Source organism: Garra rufa, chromosome 3 (genome assembly GCF_049309525.1).
Source record: "Garra rufa chromosome 3, GarRuf1.0, whole genome shotgun sequence".
Taxonomy (NCBI): domain Eukaryota; kingdom Metazoa; phylum Chordata; class Actinopteri; order Cypriniformes; family Cyprinidae; genus Garra; species Garra rufa.
Window position 1 is genome coordinate 29224772 of NC_133363.1, and position 18395 is coordinate 29243166.

The 18395-nt window shown below is 36.9% G+C and overlaps 1 protein-coding gene across 1 annotated transcript in view; it reads left to right on the plus strand.

Moving 5' to 3' along the window:
* The first annotated feature begins 153 nt into the window (after positions 1–153).
* The window catches only part of plxdc2b (plexin domain containing 2b), a 74331-nt gene continuing 56089 nt past the window's right edge, over positions 154–18395 (plus strand). The window contains exon 1 of the mRNA XM_073836594.1: positions 154–589. Coding sequence (XP_073692695.1) covers positions 487–589 — 103 coding nt within the window. The 5' untranslated portion in view covers positions 154–486. The remainder of the gene's footprint in view (positions 590–18395) is intronic.

An 18395-nucleotide genomic window follows, 5' to 3' on the forward strand; every position in this document is an offset into this window, starting at 1 on the left:
TGTGAATTTTAAAGTGGAACTGTTGCTGTTTTAAAATCGTGTGACATGTTTTGTCTTACGTCTTAAGAATCAGTGAACCGTGTTAATGAAAACAGCGGCACTAATTCCAAATCCACTTCATGACTGAGAAGCCCCCATGCAAGGCAGAGTCAGGACACTATTGGTGGTGCATGTGTGACGCCATCTACACCTCCTGGTTTTGTGGCGAATGCATGGATAAGAGGCGAGCTAGACTGGACTGTTTTTAGACTATCTCGAACTCTGCTAGGATTTGTTTGGGTCTGGAGTCTCAAGGAAACGCGTTATCGGGAGCATCACAGAAGCGGTGAGGCAGTAGCTTCAGCAGCGGGCGCGACACTCAGAGTCCGGGAAGGAGCGCGGAATGCTCAGCGACTGACCACACGCTGTTTTGTCTTTATTTTACATTTTCTTTGGCGAGGACAGAGCAAAAGAAACTGAGGACATCTACCTCAGTGGATATCTGATATGGCGAGCTCAAGCACGCTCGATGTGTTTGTGGGAATTGTTCTAGTTTTACACGCTTTGGGAAGTGTTTTCCAGATCACCCGAGGAGAATTAACGGCGGAAGGTGAGTGCTTGTTCACTCGAGTACGCTATATTGATGACAGGAGTTTGTTTTGGGGATGAGAAATATCAGGTATTCGCACCATGACCTGAGCCTATATCTGTTCTTCATGTTATACCTTTGATATATAGGACTTTTCATAAGAAGTTGATAGTACTTCATAAAAAAGGCTGACGAGTCTGTGCATATTTCATTTCTCACTCGTGGGAACTTTGAGGTTTTCTACGCATTATTAGCCTATTATTATTAATACTGAATTCATTTTGAATAATACAGCGAATAATATTGAGCATGTTTTTTGCCGTGCTGTTTTGATGTGTTGTTTGTATGCCAGAGGCGATGTTTATCAGCTCTGTTTTCAAGCGGTATGTGAATGTATTATCGCTTCCTGCAGAAAGAATAGGCTACGAGTGGGAAACCTTTTACCTTCTGCTTCTTTTTGTGGAGCAGGATTGCTTTCGTTGACTTTGCCCTAAAGCACATTACCTGTTCGTCCCTGGAGCTGCTATTGGGTTTCTAATCGCCACCTTCTACCGTGTCGTTTCACACTGCGCAATGTTATTTAACGAGACACAGGAGCTTCAACAGACTGTCCTGAAATTGTTATTCGTCATGTACACATTTGAAGAGGAAAGTACACTGGAGTAATTTAGCCTACTCTTCCTCAAGTCATAAATTCCGAGGTGTTTCCATGTTCTGACCTATCCGACTTGAGCTCATTTTGTCCGTTTTATAACCTGCCTTTGTCTATCTGTCTGGGTCTTTACTCTATACTATATGACCGATATCGCTGTAGGTCTGATTATCAGGGCGATTTTCAGAATAACAGAACAATATGTGATACCGCTTTAAAGGTATAGTTCACCCAAAAATGAAAATTTGTTAATTTCCTCACCACCAGGCCATCCAAGATGTACATGACTTTTTTTCTTCTGTACAGCAGTAAAGATTTTAGGGTGAAACCATAGTCATGGTGATTCATAATTTGCAAGTCAGCAGATAAAAAAGAGCATATCAAGGAACACAAATTTAATACCCATGGCTCCTGACGATGTATTTAGGTCTTATGAAGCGAAACGTTCTGTCTGTGGAAGAAACTTTATCAGCTCACCTTTTTGCGAAAACAATGAGAAACCGTAAATGTCGTAAGAGGTTGATGTGGTTAAATTTCAGTTGCAACTTCGGGTGACCAAAATTGAATGTCATTTCAACATCTAATGTCAACCTTAATTTGATGTCCAATACTGACATCAGCTGATGTTTATATTTTGTTTTTTAGCTTGTGTTGTAACTAAAATCCAGCATTAAGCCAATGTCAAATTTATATCAGGATCCAAATTTCTTTCTCAAGCCAATGCAATGTCTGTCCGACGTTGGGGTCCAATGTTAACCTGACATTATATTGTCGTCCAGTGCCTGCTGGGTTTCATTCAAGTGCTTGGTTCATGTTTGCACTCATCGTTTCTTCGGTCCAAGATTGAACATTTGCCTCAATTCAGTGGACTTTTGGAAGAACTAGAGTTCTGAATGAGTTGGCAAAAAATATGATCATTTTTGGCTCATTTCATGTTGGAACGACTGTCAGGCACAAAAGTGAGTTTGCTGATTGTGCAACGAACTGTTCCAGATGGTTTTAGTCCGATTTGGTGAACTAGTTCATCCAAAAGACCTGGACATCACACTGGAGCATTTGCCTAAGGCTACGGATTACATGTAGGCCTAAAGGCCATTGCACAGCAAATTTTCATCCGAAATTTTTGCACATTAAAAAGAAAATACGACCTCATGTTATGTCAATCAAGTTTACACACTGCCTCCATAACTTTCGTCCGTCATAAAAAAAATCAGATCAGGTTTGATTTTCTGCGTTTTCGCATCCGTGACAAGCATTTTGATAGGAAAGGATGACAAATATAAAAAAAAAAATTTTTGGACTCAGTGTGCAATGGCCTTAATAACACAGGTAATAATGTTCAGTTTCTTGCACAGACTGATCATTGCACTTCATAAGACCTTAATATATCATCAGAAGCCAGGGGTATTCATTTTGTGTTTCTTGATATGCTTTTTTTTTTCTCAAAAACTGGTAGCTACTGACTTGCATTTTATGAATCTCAGAGTACCACAGTTTTTTAGCAAAAATCTTCTTTACTGATCTGTTAAAGGCGAAAAGTCACCTACATCTTGAATGGCCTGAGGGTGAGTAAATTAATAGCGATTTTATCTGTTAACTATCCCTTCAATATAACAGTTCCATAAATAAAAAGTTAATCTAGAGTACATTTATTTATTTCAGATAAATTTGATGTTTTTTCTCTCTGCCAAAGAAATTCTTTCCAAAAGAAGCCAAAACATTTGGCTTGTCAGAGAATAGCGCAAACACTGGAACAGAACAGACTCCACTCTGGGTTTTCAATTTCCTCTCAACTAGTAAGAGAAACCCTGCTCCAAGCAATGGACCCTATTCACAGAGTGCGATGATAGGTTTCAGTGGTCATCAACAAGTTTTATATACTTTAATTTCTAAAAAAAAATATGTAGATTTATAACACTATATTTTATATGTGACCCTGGACCACAAAACCAGTCATAAGGGTAATTCTTTTAAAATTGAAATGTGTACATCATCTAAAAGCTGAATAAATAAGCTTTCCATTGATGTATGTTTTGTTAGGACATCTAAAAAATCTGAAATCCGAGAGTGCAAAAAAATCTAAATATTGAGAAAATTGCCTTTAAAGTTGTCTAAATGAAGTTCTTGGAAATGCATATTATAATCAAAAATTAAGTTTTAATATAGTTACAGTAGTACATTTACGAAATATCTTCATGGAAAATGATCTTTACTTAATATCCTAATAATTTTTGGCATAAAAGAAAAATCTATCATTTTGAGCCATACAATGTATTTTTGGCTATTGCTACAAATATACCTGTGCTACCTAACACTGATTTTGTGGTGCAGGGTCACATATTACCTTTTCATCAAATTACAAAAAAAACTAGTAAACGCTGCTGTAAGGGTGTTTCTAAAGCAGCTGTTGGAGTGACAGAGAATCGTTCTCTCTTCTGACTGCTCCTATCAATCTCTCATTCTATTTTTTTCTCCCTTTGAAAGTTGTGAAAACACTATTATGGAGTTTTTCTTTTGCTCTTTGACCGAATGGGAATGGATTATTTTAATAATATTTTACTTTATTTTTTCGAACATTAAAGTGCCCTGTACAAATTAAACTTTAGACAACAAATGAAATCAAAATTGATGATTCTTCTTTTTTTATAGAATATTGCAGTGCTTATTATACCGGTGTGGGAGCTTTACAATAATCCTTCCATTCCAGCAACCTGCAACTCATATTAGATCGCAGCAATTACCAAACGACAACAATCCAATAATCCAATCAATTCCGATGTACAAAATCAAGCCCTGTTTAGGAAGCTGTTTTACTCGGATATATATCACAGTAATAGAGAAAAGACTATCACAATTTCCATTTCATGCTGACTTTAATCATTCACCTTTCATGGTTTGCATTATGTTAAATAATTGTTTTTCTTTGATACCATTCTTAAAGGAATTCACTTTCAAATGTTGTTTGAACTGAAATGAGTCTTGGCAGTGTGTGTGTACACAACCACCCTATAATGATAAAAAATCCACCCAGTGTTTTTTTTTTAATCCTTATAAATCATAACCACTTTCTCAGATCAAGCCGTTCACAGATTCAGTTCACAGGCAAAACTATGTTTCAGCATAGACCCGCTCTGAGTGAGCTGTAAAGCATCCACTGTTGTTTCGACACAGGAGCAGGAGTAGACAAGAAGTCTTCTAAGCAGTTGAAGTGTTTTGTTGTTGGATGTAATAATGAACATAGTAGTCGTCATTTAATCTGACATCTGAACCGTTGAAGACGCAAAGGATTACTTTGGTTTTTGAAGGGAATGCACCCCCTAAATGCGTCTATGTTCTCACAAATCATTCGTGATCCAGCTTCACCTACAGAAGAATTGAGTACAGTGTAAGTTTTTTTTTAATGAATCTTTGGAAATCACCTTTCCTAGTAATGTCCTAGTTAGATTATGTGGCTAAGTTTTAGAGAACTGCTTGTCACCTCACGGAAAAGAGAGGGGTGGGGTGAGCAGAGCTCATTAGTAGGGATGCACCGATACAAATCGGCCGATCATGTTTGCGCGTTTTGTCAGTAAAGCCGGTTCTGTAATCAGCGGTAAATGCCATCAGGTGCGTGATTTCACGTTGAGCCGTATATACTACACACAGCCGTTGTTTACCGACGAGCTGCGCAAATCAGTGTTCATTATCAGTGTGAATGTGCGCAGCTCGTCAGTGAACAACGGCTGTGTGTAGTATATACGGCTCAACGTGAAATCACGCACCTGATGGCATTTACCACTGATTACAGAACCGGCTTTACTGACAAAACGCGCAAGTGATCGGCCGATACGGATCGGTGCATCCCTACTCATTAGCATTTAAAGGGACATGCATTGAAACGGGTCACTATAAACAGAGCTGTTTTTGACAAGGTTAAAAAGGTGTTGTTTTACACTGTTTGTTATAGACTTTTCATTAAGACCATAAAGAATCATATCAGTTTGTGGAAAATGGACATCTGATGATTTCTTTATTTAAAAATTTGATAAATTAAAATAAATGTTATTATAGATTTGTCATATTTGTTCAGCTTGAATGCTAGATATGTCAAAACACTGAATGCACAACTTGGAAATAGGGGATTTCCAAGTGGACTGGAAGGCAACATGATGTACAAATCAGCACTCACGCCGCTTGGCCAATCGAACCGGAACTAACTGCCGTGTAATGGGTGTTGCACCATTGGAGAGGTGGTTTAATGTTCTTGTTGTTTTTTAATATGAAGTATTCAAAATTCTAAAACAGAAACATAACTCTGTGACCTAGTTTGTAGCCTACTTTACAGGCCTTGGCAGGATGAAAACTACATGTGAGATTTGGACAAAAAAAAAAAAAACATTGCAGAGTAATTTCTCTCACTTGTGCACGTGGATGTGTGTGTTTTTGCATAAAAGTTGATCTTTAATTTCTCGTGACAGAGAAAAACAAAACAAAAAAAACAACAAAAAGTAGGCCAAAGGTTGTAAAACATTACAGAAGCTACACAATGGTGATTCACATATAAGATTGTGATATCCATGACTTTCCTGCCTCATGCAGATACAGATCCTGAGAATGAGAGAATGGCAAACGTGTTCAGACAATTCTGAATACCAAAACAGTTAAAGTTGGTAAAAACAGAGTCAACTCTCACAATGATTTTTATACAATTTTAGATTTTTGTTTTTTTATTAAGCAAAAGGTGAAGAAACTGCTTTACTCAACAAGGAGGGTTTATGAATTGTAGTTTACATGTTTATTAAAACCAAGTACACTGCAAAAATGCTTTTTTAATTAAAGCAGCCAAAATATCTAAAAAAAAGAAAGATTTTCTAGACAAGTAAAAAGAAAAAACAAGTCAAAATTATGTATGAGTTTTTGCTTAGAACAAGCTAAATAATCTGCCAATGGTGTAAGCAATTTTTTTTATTTCAAACAGAAAACAAGATTATTTTTCTTACCCAACTGGCAGATAATTTAGCTTGTTTCAAGCAAAAACACACTTAATTTTGACTTGTTTTTACTGAAAACAAGAAAATAATTTTTACTTGTATAGAAAATCCTTCTTGATTTAAGAATTTTTAGATATTTTGGCTGGAAACAATACAAAAAATCTAAGTAAGAAAGGCATTTTTTGCAATGTATGTCACTAAACTGCTTTAGATGATTCAGGAAAAGCAGCTCTGAAACTGCAGAGATGCAGAAAAGGATAGATGGTGAGAATGTGGGGCCCCCACAATTCTGAAGTAGTTCATCCAGTGGGTTGGGTTTAGGTTTGTATTCAGTCTGTCTTTGTCACCCCCTCCCTTTGGCTCCTCTCCTTTTCTCTCTCTGCCCTCAATTTCTTCTTGAGGGTTATGCTTTTTACCATTACCATTTTTTCACTTTAGTGAGCATGACAAGCCTTTTTGGATTGTATTTTGTCAAAAACAAAAAACATTAAGTATTAAAAAGGACTCCTTCCATACATGAGTCTGTGTTCTCAATCCATGTAAAGTTAAAGCCTGAAGGCTGAGAGTTTGTTTCTTGTAGGGAATAAATTGTGTAGCGTCAGTCTTAAATTGCAAAGCATTACCCTGTGGAGATTTTTACCCGTTGCATAGGTCAAATTTTCTGTTTTTAGTCATTGCCACTGCACATTACCTCACTGTGAAATCGCTTAGGGAGTGATGTAGAGCTGTAATATCTTATCAGAACATTGAATCCAGAGCTGCTTCTGCACTGTAGACCACCTCAGAGTTTGGGCGATGTCTTTGGCCCTGGATTATCAATCCATTATACCTTGGCAGCCATATAAACTACATCTTGGCAGCTCGAACCCATCACATTGAGCATCGCTAGATTGCTTGCTTGTCTGCTTGTACCCAGTGTTGTTTTTCCTCTTACTTGAACGTTCACAGCTCACATGAGCAGTCAGGTAACTTCATCTCTTCATGTGTTCGAGATGTGCATCTCTTGTACACATAAAGTGGCTGTCTCTCGGCTCGTGGCCCAGATAAAGCATTATTTATAGAGCGTGCTGGCCATCTGCAGTGCTGTGTCAGAAAAGACTTTATTAATAGGAGCGAAGAGCTGGGTGTTTCTCTCCCTACCGATGCAACAGTATTAATAGTTTGTTGCTAAATTCAGTCGAGCAAGTGAGAGGTCACACATGTGGAATATCCCATTTGTGGACCATAAACTAAATTCTTACAGTAAATGCTATTACATTTTTTTTAATTTAGATTCTATGATGATAAAGACATGCACACTTGAGTAGTTTATCCTGTTTACTAGGCTATGTTCACACTGCAGGCAAATGTGGCCCAAATTGCTCACATGTGACTCAGATCTGTTTTTGTCATGACAATGTGAACAGCACAAACCACATGGAATATGATCTTTTCAACTCTGATTTGTGCCAGTTCCATATGTGGTTCTGAATCCGATGTTTTGTAATGTGACCACAGTCTGAACAGTCATATCGGAATTCATGCAACTTTTGCGTCACTCTAAATCAGCATTTGTCATGATTCCGTGTCGAGACACTTTAAAGATTTTACATACCCAAAGTTTTCAAGACAGCTGCAGAGGTAGTCAGTGGAAGTACAGTAAGTATTACAGTGACACCTCTATATACAAGTGAAACATGAGAGCTCGTATCATAAAAGTTTCAAAACTCTGCTTTCTTCTGTCACATCCTTGTCTTTATTTTTCATATTGCCTGTGCATAATTTCGATGGCTTCTGTAGCAGATCACACTATGAATAAATGCATAACCGCTTACTTTATGTTCTCCGTGTTTACTTCTGTATGACAGTGCACTGTGGAAGTGTTGCCAAATCCACAGTTTGCCTGCAGAATTGGGCTACTTTTTTCACTGTTGCAGGTTGTTTTTCAACTTCATGGGTTGACGTGACCCCACTAACGCGATATTTACCTCCATGAATTGGATTAGTTTTGAGAAGCAATTGGGCAGATTTTGTTGAGAAAACCTGGAAACCCTGTTGGTTGCAGGCCAGTTCAGAACCATGATCTGTTCACACTGAAAGTCTGATATTGGCCATATTTAAAACAACAATGTGAACAGCTATTCAAAAAAATCAGAATTGAGCACTGAGGCTCGCAGTGTGAACGTAGCGTTTTGTACATGTGATCTCAAACCGCATGAGAGAATCACAACTGATTATTACAGGTTTCTGATCTCTTTTTTGCCCACTTCTCAATTTAAAGTTAGCATGTAAGCACATCTGGTTCTCTTATTCTCATGCAAGTCAAGAATATGGCAGATGTTTATTAAGGATTTAATTAATAAATGTAATAAATCGTTTCATAGTGTCAAATGGGTTTATGTGATCCTAAACCACATGAGAGAATCACAACTGATTATTGCAGGTTTCTAAACCTGTAGAAAGTAGAAAGTTAGCATGTAAGCACATGTACTGGCTGTGAAAATGTTCATTTAAACTTTAAAGGGTTAATTCACCAAAAAATGCTAATTCTGTTAATAATAACTCACTCTCATGCCCCAAACCCAAAAGACCTTTTGTCTTTGGAACACAAATAAAGATATTTCTTGATGAAATCCAAGTGCTTTCTGACCCTGCATGGACGAGACCCAGAAATGTAGTAAGGAAATTGTTAAAATAATCCATGTGACAACAGTGGTTCATCCGAAGACAAGTGGTTTAGTGTTGAAGACTGACACAGTAGATGATAAATTGTTGAATAAAGTCATTATTTTTGTTTTCTTTGCGCATAACAAGTATTCTCGCAGCTTCATAAAATTACGGGTAGAGGCACAATACAGTATGTACGATTTTTTGATTAAAATATCTATAAACCACTAGAACAGTGTTATATATTGTGCTGACTTGTGTACGTACATTATCCCAAATGTTTATAAGAATGTTTAAATCCAGAGAAATAAGCTATTTTAACTAGTGTAACGGACCATTTGTCTGATTTCCAGCCAATATATCTAAAAAAAACCTCTTAAATCAAGAAGGATTTTCTAGACGAGTAAAAAGTATTTTCTTGTTTTCAGAAAAAAATAGTAAGAATTAAGTTTTTGCTTAGAACAAGCAAAATAATCTGCCAATGAGGTAAGCAAAAACAGAAAACAAGATAAGATTTTGGCATATTATTTTGCTTGTTTCAAGCAAAAACTCACGTTATTTTGACTTATTTTTTTCTGAAAACAAGACGATAATTTTTACTTGTCTAGAAAATCCTTCCTGATTTAAGAATTTTTAGATATTTTGGCTGAAAATAATCCAAAAATCAAGCATTTATGCAGTGCAGTGACCTTAAGAGGTCTTTAACACATTAGCTCATCCATGAATGTGATTTCTGCCCGAGTCCCGTCGGATTGCATCGACTGTGAGGATGAAGACAACTTCCATGTTTCCATACTCAATCATGTTGTCATCAAACTGCACCTTTGTTACTTACTTTGTTTGTTTTGAATATGTGCCCTCTAGAGGTGAAAACTTACATATTATGCCTTTAAACCACTGATGTCACATGGACTATTTTAACAATGTTTTTAATATGTGTCAGATGCATTGCTGTCAATGCAGCAGGGCCAGAAAGCTCTTGGATTTAATCAATTCTTCATCATTTGTTTTTCTAAAGATGAACGAAGGTCTTACGGGTTTGGAACGACATATGGGTGAGTAATTAATGACAGAATTTTCATTTTTGGGTGAACTAACCGCCTTAAATGTTTGCTCGAAACGTCCTGTTATTATTTAGATTCCTTTCAAAGTTCAAAGTAAGAAATTATCCTTTAAATTTATATAATGAGAATTATAACATGCCAAGTGTTTACTGTTGGAGTTGTCCTTTAGTAACAGATAGTTGTGGCTGCTCCATCTGGACATCGTTAGAGTTGCACATCCTTTCTGCATATTTTCTGTCCCTCTGTCCTTTTCTGTAAATCTTTCGGCTAATAAGACTGTCTGCCGCTTCCCCAACCCTGAGTCTGTTTGAATGAAGCCTGTAGGTATGACCGATATGTGCGTGTATGGAAGACAGCGTGACCTCATTGGGTATTTTTTCATTCCTAATTTTCCCTAACTTGGCTAAGATATGGATCCCATTCTCCATTTCTCTCTCACACACAAGACAGAATTAGGCCTCCTGGCATCAAGTAGGCATCAAGTTAACTGACCATAGCACTGATGCACAGCCTGTTTCTAATACACAGCCTGGTTCTAAGTTCATCATCCATCATAATGCCAAAAGCAGCAGCCTCCCACACACACAAACTCATGCACACAAAAAAAACGAGCCCTGCGGAGGCAGCCAGTGGAACTTCCATTGACCTTCATGTCTCTCACAAGTGACTGCTGTATGGGGAGAAGGCCGACTGTAGGAAGATCCTAGAAGGAGAGTGGGAGAGAGATAAGACATAGTCCAAAAAGAAAGAAAACAGCACTAAATTGTCAGATGATGGGAAAGAAAACACAGATAAAGAGTACATCTTGGGCAAGACAGTCATTTGCAATGAATGAGTTCGTTTGAATGCCTAGGGAGATCCTACATCACAAGCTCTGCAATTTTCCTTGGCGGCTAAGTGAATGGATAGCTTGAGTCAGGCTTTATCTCTCCTTGAATGAATTCCTAAGAAAGCATGAATAGAGCTATGAAGAAAAGAAGGATAGAGGGGGTCCTTCTGGGAAGGTATGCTTGCAGCGCCTGACCGTTGTTCCCAGACACACCACCATGCATCCTCTGATCCATTAACAAAAACTAATATCACACTTTATGAATGAAAAGTCACGCTCAAAGTAGTATGAATTTGTTCACTTGTTCAGTTACATTAGCCATAAAAGAAGAGCAAGGTAAAAGTACGCCTTGACCCTAACCAGAATGAATCGCATTTAAAAACGCACCGCATGACCTCACTGAATACAGCTGTGAAAGAGAGAGTTTCTTGGTGAAAGTCACAGAGGTTTCCAGTAGTTGTCTTTTGTGCTCCAAGGGTCTTGTGTGTTTCACATGCTCACAATGCTATTCAGGCCTCCAGCGGTGCTTTTGTTTTCAATTCTTCCCTGGATCTCTTTCCATCTTTCTCTTTGCCATTCTCTCTAGGGCTGCAATAATAGTACTCAGTAAGAGGTCCTTTTCTTTATAGCTTAGCTAATTACCTTTCAACAAAAGTTAATTACACCGTTTTGAAGTGTTTGTTATTCTTTCACAAACATTTCCAACTCACTATTCTCAAACATCACCGACTACCAGCAGATTATGTGTGTGCTATGAACCTGAGTTGCGCATTTACATGTTAAAAGTGTAGACTTTTCACTCCTTGAAAAAACACAGGCTGGTTAGATGCTGTAATCTGCTCTCATGACACTTAAAAGGATTTCTTGCACCTGTTCATGTGCACTGACCCAAACGTAAGTAGTGAATGCAGAGCATCTAGTGACTTTAGAACAGAGGCTCTAGTGTGAATGAGATGGAATGGGTGATGAGGCAGAGAGATTGGAATAGCAAGAAGTTGTAAATGTGTCCCTCAGGATTTCTGTCTGTGTGTGTGTGTGTGTGTGTGTGTGTGTGTATGTGTGTGTGTGGAGCATCACTGTGGGGGGTTTGCAGAGGTTGGCTCAAGGGGAATGAAAGTTTCAGTTCACTCAAGCAAACTCCCAAGCACTTGAGCACAAGGCAAAGCACAATTAACCAGAATACTTTTTCTCTAAGGACTGTTTCTTTTTGGATTACATTTTCTTTTGGCAGGACGTTGTGTTTGTTTGTATGCCTAGTTTTGCTGATCACATTCATCATGCAGCTCTAGATATCTTTTTAGAATTCACTCAAGTCAGATCTAATAAACAAGATCTGATCTCTTATTTTATCTTATGGATTTTGCCGTCACTTTCTGTTTGATCAGTATATTTTTAATTTTTAATTTGACACATTTTTTGGATGTTGTTTCTGGAAGTTTTCTATAACAAATATTTAAAAAATGAAAGGGTAAAAAATCTATATTTGAATCTAGAAAATGGTAATATTGTGAAATATTATTACAGTTTAAAATAAGAGTTTCTTATTTTAATATATATTTTAAAATATATTTTATTCTTGTGATGCAAAGTTGCATTTTTAGCATCATTACCCCAGTCTTCAGTGTCACATGATCCTTTAGAAATCATTCTAATATGCTGATTTATTATCAATGTTGTAAACAGATGTACTGCTTAATATTTTTTGGAACCTGTGATACTTTTTTCAGGATTCTTTGATGAATAAAAAAAAAAAACCCAGCATTTATTCAAAATTGAAATCTTGTTTAACAATCAATTTAAAACATCCTTGCTGAATAAAAATAAGAATTTCTTTCAGAAAAAGAAAGATAAAGATTAACCATAAACTTTTGCATTTTAATTACTTTCTATTTATTCAGTATATTTGTAATGTTTAATTTTAATTCTTTGTTTGGTGTTGTTTCTGTAGGCTTTTTATAATAAATATATATATATATATGTATATATATACACAGCCGTTCAAAAGGTCGGGATCCGTTTTAATACTTCTTAAGGAGATTTTTCATGCTCATCAAGACTGCATTTACTTAAAAATACAGAAAAAACGGTAATATTTTGAAATGTTATTGCAGTTTTAAATAATGGTTTTCTATTTTAATATATTTTAAAATATTATTTATTTCTGTGATCCAAAACTGAATTTTCATCAGATATTACTCCAGTCCTAACTGTCACATGATCCTACAGAAATCAGTCGATTATACTAATTTATTACTTTTATTATCAGTGCTGAAAACACTTAATGTTTTCTTTGGAACCTGTGATTCTTTCTTTTTTGTTTTAACAATAGAAGTCTTTACTATCATTTTTTATACAAATCAATTTAACACATCCTTGAATTAAAGTATTAATTTCTTTCCGAAAAATAAAAAATAAAAATTTACTGACCGCAAACTTTTAAATGGTAGTTTTATATTGTTAGATTTCTATTTTAAATAAATGCTGTTTAACTGTTCTTTTATTGAAAAATCCTAAAAAGAATAAAAGTGTCACAGGTTCCTACAAAATATTAAGCAGCACAACTGACTGATTTCTGAAGGATCATGTGACACTGACGACTGGAGTAATGATGCTGAAAATATAGCTTTGCATCACAGAAATAAATTACATTTTAAAATATATTCACATAGAAAACAACTATTTTACATTGAAATAATATTTCACAATATTGCAATTTTTTTCTGGATTGATCAAATAAATGCAGCCTTGATGCCTTAGAAACGTAATTAAAAACTGACTGATCCCAAACCTCTACAGCTAAATATGGTTGTCACTTCTCTTCTAAGTGTTTAAATGTGGTGCAGTTTAGAAGATCACAGAAAGAACAGTATGTGTTTTTCCAGATTTTGATATTGTCTCTCCACACATTATTTTCTGCCACCAGCAGTTCTCAAACACATACATTACAGTCCAGAGAGGCTGTGGTTTGTAAAAGCAGCTCTTTAACAAGCATAAACAAAACACCACACCCTTGTACCAGACAGTAATGTCTCTGGTTGCTAATATTTCATCAAAAACAGCTAACACCAAATGGCCAGTGGCATTTTCAAAACATTGGTCTGTTTGTTTGAGCATCCACACCAGTTCAATGCAACAACACTGACTCATTAAATAGCTTGAGTTTGAGGTGGGACTGGCTGGCTGACCGATGGCAGACAGGACTGTGTTTATAAAACCTGTTTGAAAACAGTCATTATTTTGCCATTTTTATTTAAGGCTAGGATCATTAAATCTTTTTTTTTTCCTCAAACCTTTTGTATTTTTGGCATCAATAACCTGCTTGCTTATTTGTGCCTGAAATATTTAAAGATGTTGCAATTTTTCAAAATAATATGTTCAGTCCCAGTAGCACACATAAATTCCCGACTCATGTTCATGATAGTGTTTTCAGCTGCATGCAAGCCTTAACAGGACTGTGTGGGCTCTGACTAACTCAGACTTTAACAATAAAGCTTTGTGTTTCTGCAACTGGAACCATGTATGTGTGTGTGTTTTAAGGAGTGTATGTATGAGTGGTGGGTGTGAGTTTGTTGGTTGAGGGAAATTCACTTCAGCAGAAACGGACAAAAACACATTCTACTTCACGCTCATGATAATTTTAATAAGAAACTCCCCTGGGCCTCATCCACTGTAAAACACCAAGGTGGTAATGCTTCGTAAGTAAATAAAATAGTAGTGTTTTATCATTGGTGTTCCATACATTTACTCTCTCAATTAATTAGATCTAAACTATATAAGCAGCAAATGAATTGACCTCCTGGTGTTTTGAAGATAGTGATCACTAGAGCGTTTGCAACATCTGCTTGTTTTGAGCACTTTAAGATCCCTATAGTGAATTATTTATTAGTTTGTTGTACACTTTTTAATAACTGGGGAAGGAAAATGTATGAGTTATGAGAACACATGTACCATATTGGCAGTTGTTTTGCTCAGTTCACTCTAACCTTGGCTTGGATGAGTGTTTCCCTCATCCAGAACCAAAATCACTGATTCCAATATTTTCATCTGTTATAGCTAAATTTTAATACGCATCACTGTAACTTAACCAGAAAAGCATGGTGCAATAACAGGGTCATGCATTTGATTCAAAGTTACTGCATAAATGTCCATTGTTGCTTTGGATGCATAAATGTAAATGTATTTTTATTAATAAATGTAAATGTATTAATAAATGCGAGTATATTTATAATTCATGTAAATTTATGTTTTATTTACGAACAAATGGATTTGAACAATTATCCTGTAGATTTACTGACATTTGCTCTGCAGCTCCATTTGCATGTCATTAGGAATTAACATAGATTTGAGTTATTGTAACATTGCTATTCAAGGCAGACGGAGCGGTTGTGCTAAGGGATGCCCACTGCCCATCTACATACGGATAGTTATTGCTCATTACTGAATGTCTTGTTGTACACAGTAATGGGGGTGGGAGATAAAAGAGAGACCCAACTGTGCTGTCTCCGGGTTGTGGGCGAGTGTCTGAATAGCTTGATCTAAGAACAGCCCCAAGGATATTATTTTCTCATCATGCTTTTCCCAAGGCAGTCAACAGCATCATCCATAGCTGATGTTGTATTTAAAAGTGTGTATATAAAAGTGTGTGAATCTGGGTTGCAACCTACAGTGATAAACCTTCTGTTATCACTAATGTCAATAACCTCGGATATCAATTAAATTTAGCTCATGATGATGTTTTTAATATCTCAGCACCCTTGTACTTTATTTTTATTGTATTCTCCTATCAGATTAATAATGTTATCAACCTGTGATGAAAATCACTTTTCATATACAACTGAAGGTGTTAGAGCACCATTACAAGTGGCCAAGCATTTTATATTAGGGAAGTAGTTTGAGTCCGATTCAGACTCCTTTCTTTTTTTTATTAGATTGGAGGAGCCTAATTTTGCCATGACTGCCGGTACAAAGATCATAGAAAGTAGCCTTCTCATATTTTTATTTGTAAAAAATACAATACAATTCTGTAGCTCTGATTGATTTTAAATTGTAATTTTGTCTGCATTGCCCATGAAATTGCTCAGCAGTGGACATGCAGGGTGTGTTCACACTTGTCATGTTTGGTTCAACTAATACAAATTGTGGTGCAATTGCTCTGTTAGTGCTGTTAATTTGAGTAAGTGTGAACACTGCCATCCGAACCCTGGTGCGCCCCAAACAAGCGGACTGAGACTGCTAAAAAGATGGGTCTCGGTCCGCTTCCTAACAAACTCTGGTGCGGTTCAAATTAAATATGAATGCAACATGGACCAAATGCTTCTAAACGAACCAAAAACAGGAAGTAATGACATGATTTTACGAAGGGAACAAGTGGTGTATCCAAAACAAAATGAACAGAGGGCAAACATGGAGCAACGAGGAGGTAAAGTGCCTTTTATGAGCTCTTTGTGAGTTCGCAGGTGGTGAAAATAAATTCATATACACACAACAATTAGTGTGCTTAGTCAAACAGATGGCATTAGGTGTATTCGACTTGAAGCTTCTAAGTCGAACACACCTTTGAGTTCCGTCATGAAATATATGTCATTCAACTCGACCAATCATGCTGTGAACGTATCACTATGCCTTTAGGTTCGGTATCTTTAGGTTCTCTGTCAAAAATGCCAGTGTGAACGCTAAGCGGACCAGGACAAAATGTCTCATTTTCCTTGTTGGTCCGGACCAAATGAACCAAACGAACTGAACTACAAGTGTGAACACACCCTAAAATACATGTGCACAGTTCAGCTGAATGATGTATACTTTAACTGTATGCTTTGCACAAAATTTACGAACTGTACACTGACACAAAATAACCAGAACATTTGTGGTTTATCTGTCAGTCAGATGCGCTCTCTGCCACTGATATGTGCTCTTGGCATTTTCTTTCAGAATAATCATTGGCTGTAGAAAGGTTAAAAAACAGTCTTTTATTTAAGATGGACATAAGATCAAGACTCTCGATCACGTCATGATTTTATCTGTCGTATAGCGCTCACATTTATAGACAACATAAGCCAGTTCCACCATAAATTAACCTATGAATCAGTTTTTTGAACTGGTTCATTAAAATGATCTGTCCGAAAGAACCTTTTCATGGAAACGAATCAGACTTTACTATTAGCGAGCAAGAGGCGAATTGCAGGTACTTCTCAAACAGAAGGCTGCATCCTTAAACTCAGTACCGACTCGTTTTCGTTCAGTTTATTTTCATGAATCGAGACTCAGGGATTGTGTTTGAGAGGCACAAATAGATAAGCTTTGTTGAACTGAAAGCGGCTCTGAATGAGGAGTCGATTCCCCTTGATGGCATTGATTTCAACCTTTGGAATCGACTCTCAATTCCCAACACCTCAGAATCAAGGAATCGATTCTTTTTTAAATCGATTCCCTAGCCCTACCAGTAAAGAAGGACCCCATGGTCTGAGATGTTTTTGTTGTGTGTTGCTGGTATTATGATAATGGAGATTGAATTTACGTGAATAAAAGAGCACAAAAATCGTACTAAAACTCCTATGACTACTTTCAGTGTTACATATCTTCGAGGCTGAGAAAGAACACAACGCTGCAGACAACAGGTAGCTAAATGCCGTTATCGCTGTTTTCCATGTTCGTGGAGTAAATATTTGTACACTGCTTTTTAAAAATGCAGTGTAGCCAGTGTTTCGTATGCGTTTGGCCAGTTCACGTACACTTACGTCACTGGCAGTTATTTTTCCTGTAAGAGCGGACATGGCCATTTGTACATTTTATGGGTCTGGCTTCCGGTCTCATCCACATTGAGCTATTTTTAGCTGTACAAAGCAGCTCATTTTGCTGCTTAATATTGCAAACTGGTGTGTCTTACCATATTATTTGAATATATTATCTTAAGTATGAATATGGCTTGAAGTGCAAACATTTTTACCGTTTACTGCACGTTGTTATTCTGCTTGTTATTTCCCTGTAGTAGCTAATGAACTGGAACTCTCACCCATAGGTTTTAGACCCTGCTCTGAAGTAGAAACTAATTTAGTTCCCCAAAACAGATTTCCTAGAACAAAACTAAACTAACACTGAACTTCCACCAATAGTTCTAGAAATTTATCAAAAGGTTCTCCCAGTGCGAAAACCCCTTTCTAGTCATATGTCCTTGTTTTAAGATTAAACAAATTGTGATGGCCCACACTGTCATGATCGGGGCTGTGGGGCTTCCCTCAGCCACCTGAGGTCGCTGTTTTCCCTTCCCTCCACTGCACTTCCCCTAATTGTACACTCATGTCTTGTCATTAGCACTGATTACACTCACTCCTGCTCACAATTATCTTGTCTATAAGAACTCTCATTTCCCACTACTCCTTCTGGCTGCATTGTCTTCTGTCAACTCTCTGTCTGCTCTGCGTTCCTGTATCCTGGCCTTGGTTTTGTTATTTAGGATTTGACTTTATGTTTATGTTCTGCCGTGTGGCTTTTTGTTTGTTTGTTTATTGTTTTATTAATTAAAAATACTTCCCTGCACCTGGACCCAGACCCTTCCTTGTTCTCACGTGTCACACACTGGTTTTTATCATTCTTTTGAACTTAGAGCTAGCTAGCTCAGTGTTATAGGCGAATGGTTGTGCGTGTTGTGGCGTATTGAGGGTTTATGTTT